This window comes from Xenopus tropicalis, chromosome 1 (genome assembly GCF_000004195.4).
Source record: "Xenopus tropicalis strain Nigerian chromosome 1, UCB_Xtro_10.0, whole genome shotgun sequence".
Taxonomy (NCBI): Eukaryota; Metazoa; Chordata; class Amphibia; order Anura; family Pipidae; genus Xenopus; species Xenopus tropicalis.
In genome coordinates, this window is record NC_030677.2 from 68,963,089 (window position 1) to 68,968,957 (window position 5,869).

The 5,869-nt window shown below is 36.0% G+C and overlaps 1 protein-coding gene across 5 annotated transcripts in view; it reads right to left on the reverse strand.

Moving 5' to 3' along the window:
* zgrf1 (zinc finger, GRF-type containing 1) overlaps positions 1 to 5,749 on the reverse strand; it is a 49,358-nt gene extending 43,609 nt beyond the window's left edge. For 2 of the 5 annotated variants that reach the window (XM_031902787.1, XM_031902808.1), the window contains exons 1-5: positions 5,575 to 5,749; positions 3,297 to 3,358; positions 3,138 to 3,218; positions 1,854 to 1,913; positions 1,142 to 1,318 (exon numbers count right to left, since the gene is read on the reverse strand). In XM_031902787.1, coding sequence (XP_031758647.1) covers positions 1,142 to 1,318; positions 1,854 to 1,913; positions 3,138 to 3,218; positions 3,297 to 3,317 — 339 coding nt within the window. In that variant the 5' untranslated portion in view covers positions 3,318 to 3,358; positions 5,575 to 5,749. Of the gene's footprint in view, positions 1 to 1,141; positions 1,319 to 1,853; positions 1,914 to 3,137; positions 3,219 to 3,296; positions 4,956 to 5,547 lie in introns of those variants that run through there. The other 3 variants (XM_031902801.1, XM_031902794.1, XM_031902812.1) reach the window with 3 other exon arrangements.
* Positions 5,750 to 5,869: the final 120 nt, after the last annotated feature.

The following is a 5,869-nucleotide window of genomic DNA, read 5'->3' on the forward strand; positions in this document are numbered from 1 at the left end:
CCCAGAATCTAAAAAAACAAAAATATTCTATTTTGAACACAAAAGAAAGAGAGGCAACACTGGTGTGGACATTGTCTTTTCCAATGTACTCAACTCCCGACTATTTAAAGTTTTTAGATAAGCTTACCAAAATGTCTACAAAACATACACCCATTTGCTGCTTAAGATGAATAAAACAGGGACAAAGCCATTTCTGGGAGGTCCTAACTTTAATTGTTTATTCTTTCTCTAACAACTGTCTGCAATAGAAATCAGAACTGTTTTATATCTGCATATCTGCTCACAGAAAAAGGGCAAAGACACAGCACAAACCATACACAATTAGTCACAGCAACTTGTATAGTAACCTACGGCAATCACCACAACTGATTTTTTTAAAGTCGTTGCGACTAATCGCCCCATGTGTTTACGCCCAAACATTTCTTTTCAGCAAGATATGACATACATAAACAAATCAAACACATTTCTGGTAAAATATCACATTTAAGTGCAGATTTATCAAAGATCTAGAACAAAATTGCATTTTTACATCAGGCGTGGAGCTATTTATCAATTTTTCTTATTGGCATTTCCTTGACAAAAAGATTTGGAATCTGAAAGCAGTTCAGATCCATTCAAACCACTGAGCACATCTATGTGTTTGAAATTAAACGTTTCCACTCCACTTTGCTGCTTTTACACTGGTCTATGGGAACTTGTGCAATGCAAAAAAAAATGTTGTCTGGCAACAAATAAAAAATTCCACAGAACAAGAAAAAAAACTGGAACATGGAACATTTGCATAACATTTCTTACTTGTGAGATAAGCTAAGAGAAAACTGAAAAATATTTTAATTTTGATAAACCTGTCCCTTACAACTGGCAAGAAAAAAAATGCATGACAACAGGCTAAAGCCCCAAACAAACATCATTGTGCTTTTTTAAAGAGGTGCTGCAAGTTTGCATCACCAGCCCTATATAAATTTCTCCAACAAGGGAAAGAGGGCTGGTACAAATACAGTTCTTGTACAGTAACAGCAAGGCAGACAAAGGATTTTAACTCAAATTTGTGGTTTGGGTGGGGCTTTTTAAAAGTTCCAAAATCAAAAGCCATCAAAGAATATTTGAATTATCAAGAGTTTCTTTTTTAATGAAATCTTACAGAAAATTTTCTTTTCAGGCCAACAGGATGAAGAAGACCAACAGGTTTCAATGTGCTTTTACTGATTTTGGGAGCTTCTCTGACTTCAGTAGAGGTCTGTGGGATACCACCACTTAAATCTTCACCTTCAACTGTGATTAAATACCGGTCACTTTCCAAATCATCCCCTGAATTCAACTATAGCAATAAATACAAAACCTTATGTTATTATGTAATAGAAATACAACACTGCAAGTTAATGTTATGACATAGAGAGCATACAAAATGATGAATGCAGACTCAGAGTCTTCAAAACAGCAAAGACATGGAGGACATATTAAAATTAGCAAAAAGTAACTAGCAAATTTAGTATCAAGATACTTTCTCAGATTAACAAAGTAACAATTAGAACACCAGGTACAATTCATTGATAAAAGAATTACTGATCAATTATTTGGCATTCATGGATGACAGACAGACTAACAGAAAGGTGCGGATACAACTATGACAATGAGTTGCCAGTGCCTGTATACTTTAGGTCATTTATGATCCTTATAGAATCTATGATGGCACACTAAATATTTTAACACGGTATTATGTTTATCTGGAGGGGGAAAGAAGCATAATGCACCAGTGGTTCTTTTTTAAAGTGATGAATTTAATTAAATGATAATTCTAAGAAATCAAATTAAATATGCTATAAAAAGGCAGTTTAGGTCAAAATGATAAGTACCTTATTTGTTTTCAAATAAACATTTTCCAGGTGTTGTCCTTTGTCATTATATAATGTTGCCTGTTAACAAAGAAAGATAGCAAAGAAAATGCTATAAGAATAAAAACACACACATAAAGGAACCCAGGTCTCAGATTTATGGTTAAATATATGCCTGTTGCCCTCTGTCATTCAAGTGGAACACTAAATTCTGAAAGGCAATTAAGCCCCTAGACTGGCATGCTTCCCTCTCTACTATGTCCTATTAGAATGCAGTGCTCTCTGGAGGGTAATGGAAGCACCAGCAACATAGTAAAAGGTAAGTTGTAACCCTTAAAACCCAAACCAAATAAAACACAACACACCAAAATTGAGTTGGAGACAGGCCACAGTATTATCATTTTCCCTATAACTAGCAATACCTTTCAATTGTAATCTTTCATGGTAAAGATGAAAGATCCCTTTCATCTCTTAAAAGTTCTTTGTGGACTATAGCTTTTGGAGTATGAGACCTAAATGAATAATCCTACAAGAATGGCCAAACTTTATCTAAGCTCAGTTAAAGCCACTTTAATTGATGTCAGCTGTATAATAACTATTCGAGGTGAAACGGAATGTGATTGGTCAATTCTGAATATAGTCACATCCTTGATTATTAATGTTTTTGATTTGTTTCTGATTTGTTTTCAATTTCTTTGTATAGATGGCAATTTTGCAATAAAGATGGAATAAGTTCTGACAGGATTTATCTTGATTACTTTTTATATTAAACAAAAACCTGCCATTTTGCAGAGGTGTGTAGACTTTTTCTATCCAGTGCAATACATTAATAACTCCTAACCAGCCCCTGCTTAATACCACAGCAGACTGTCTATCTAATATTTTATCCATGCCAGCCTTGTATTATCAGCCATTGGATGACTGGCTAAATGTCACCTTTCTCTTTTCTACAGTTGCAACAATACTTTGTTTTTTTTTGTTTTTTAATCTCTTGTCCTGCGCTTGTGCTCAGCCTGTTTGCCCCTCTATTTATAGCCATTTTTCCTGAGACTTGCTATCCTTCTGCTTTTACCCCATCATACTACTCCTGGACTAAACCACTAACCATAACTCCTATTGTTCCTAAACAAACTCTATATTTCTCCTACCTGATGCTAGTTTTGATAAACTGTTTTTACACATTGCAATTCCTTGTGCCTATTTCCAAACATTCTGACTGGACTATCAGTATATACACCTACAAATAAAGCAAATATTTACAAGTACTTATTTAAAAAGTTATAAAATAATGACAGCATTTTTTACCACTCTCCCTTCTGGTGATAGCTTTAAAATTCCATCTTGCCATGTTTTGGACTTTTTAGTCTTTTGATGAGTGTACAAAACCTTAAAAGAAAATCCAGAAATGAATTATTCTGAAAATACCATGTACTCAATTAAAAAAAACCCATAAAACATACTTACGATAAATGCCTGAGCAGCCATGTTTGTATCTCAGAGCTGTTTTTTTTAAGTATTTGAAGCACCTACAATCATATGAAGACAGCAATTTTGTTAGCTCACAAATCATATTCTATTGAACATGGATAGCATTAAAAGTTGTCTGATGCAATTTCTTTAGAATGTTCTTATGCTTGCCACAATTAGGGTCATTTACATACACAAGAGGAGTAAGCAATTTTGGATGGAGTTTGCTGTGGGGTTTTTTAATCACAATGTGGTGTTTATTTTCCCCCACAATCCTAATGCAATAACACTTGCATTTGTGATTCAAATCCAATCAGGTTAAATATTAGGCATTATATAATTTCCAGCACTCAGCATAAAAATGATCAAATCTGTACAAGATTCTTTAGGCAGAAATCCACTGTGCATATTGATGCAGGCCACAGTGGAAACTTTTAAAATTTCCCCAACTTTAAAGTAGCAGTAAGTCCAGGGTTCCCCTGCATCAACTGAATTTGTACATGGTTCAGGAAAAGAGGCAGGATGGACACATGGGTGCTATGCAAACTAACTATAGGGATGTATAAGGAGTGACTGCATGTATTTAAGGGTGACCTCTACTTTTGTTGTAAATCAGCCCAAATGTGTTAATGCGTGTTACTGTTTTCTTTATGAATATGTAAGTGGGAATAGGATTTTATTAAGGGTAAACTGTTACAATCCTATTTGCACTTACCAAAACTTCCACAAGATGGCTCCTATACCATTTTCAGTGTGTCTATTCTTAGCATATGTAAACAGTTGGCACTAATTATTGATATTAACATGTATTTATAAAATGCCAACAAATTCTGCACTGTTGTACAATTATAGGGTGTATAAATTTAACACACAAAAACAACTAATAACCAATATAAGAGCTAAATACATTCTGTTGGGCTTATATAGAAAAGGTACATAAACAATATCTGAACTTCCAGGATTGTATTTTTTTTTTTTTACACAGACATATCTGATTACACATTGAATGGAAACCATGATAATCTGTCTCTGCTCACAGAACCATTTTTCCTCACTTAGGGACTTACTTCTGAAAAGTGGCCACATTTACACCTGGGCAATAACCCACAACAACCAATCAAATGTTAAATTTTATTGTTCTGCCTACAGGTGGCTAAAAGTCTGTGACCCCCCACAGTAGTTTTTCTCACTTTTAACTTTTTTGTTTCTCCACAACAAAATTTACACTATTATTCTTCTTCTGATTTATACAGTGTTGACATATAGATATGATTTATACAGCGCTGTACAGAAATGAAAAATTATTTAGATCAGTCACATTCCCAGTGGAACTTACAGTTTGATATCCCTATCACATTTACAAACGCACCAGCAATGTTGCCAGGACCCAGTTACCCTGTCTGAAGGTGTTTGGAATGTGGGAAGAAACCCATGTAAGCAAGGAGAGAACATACAAACTCCAAGCCCAATGTGCCCCGGAAGGAAACAAACAAAAGAGCCCAAGACTAATTTGTTAATCCTGCACCATCCTACCCACTGGCATTTTGACACCTTACTTCAAGGTATGTATGTATAACTTTTTTTATAAAGCTCTACAATGATATGTAGCGCTGTATAATCTTATAATATACAAAATTACACACAGGGAGGACAAGTGTTAAAATAAATACAATAGACACAGTAGGAAGGAGGTCCCTGCCCCGTAGAGCTTACAATCTAAGTGGTTGGGTAACATACAGGCACAAATTGGAAGGTAAGAGTGCACCAGGTATGGGCATTTGCCCTTAAGCGCAGAACTAGGCAAAATCATGTTTTAGTGCTCCAGAAGATAGTTTTATCTTAAAGAGAGTGAGTGTTTCCTATGGAGGGATTCAGGGATAGAGTTCCAGAGGTAAGGAGCAGCGAGATAGAAAGGTTTAAGACGAGAGAGCGCAGTGGGTGTGGATGGTGTAAAAAGACAGAGGCTCTGAGAGGAGCGGAGGAGATGACCAGGAATATGCAGGGAGACCAGTGAAGAAATGTAGTGAGGAGCAGAGGAGTGAAGGGCTTTGAATGTTAGCAGAAGGATTTTGTAAGCTATCCTTTGCTTAACAGGCAGCCATGCTAGAGAGATTAAATCAGGCTTAAGTTAGACTGAACAGGTTCTCTCAAGTTACTATTCCTAGTTAAGAGGAATTAAGGTTTTTGACATATCCAATATCATTATCACGGGGTTTGTTGACATCTTTGGGAACGCAAAACATATTACCACCGCTTCTTCCTCTGTCTGCCTTACCAGCCGTCATCAGAAACATAAACATTCCATCTCCCACCTTGTTCTTTCGAACAAATCGCGCTTTTTCTGACGTCATAAAAATGCGCCAAAGCCACTAACGTGTATTTGTTTTAATATTTTTTGCAGTCTTTGTTTTGATGGTTGTAAATTGTACTTTTTGTCACAGTCATTGCCAACTGCTCTTACAAGCACCCACGAACTTCCTGAACCCTATCCCATACCTTGGACGCCGGTTCGTTTCCATGGTGATGCAGGCAGCTACGGGGCAGCCTCTAAAGCGCTGCATCTTGATTGG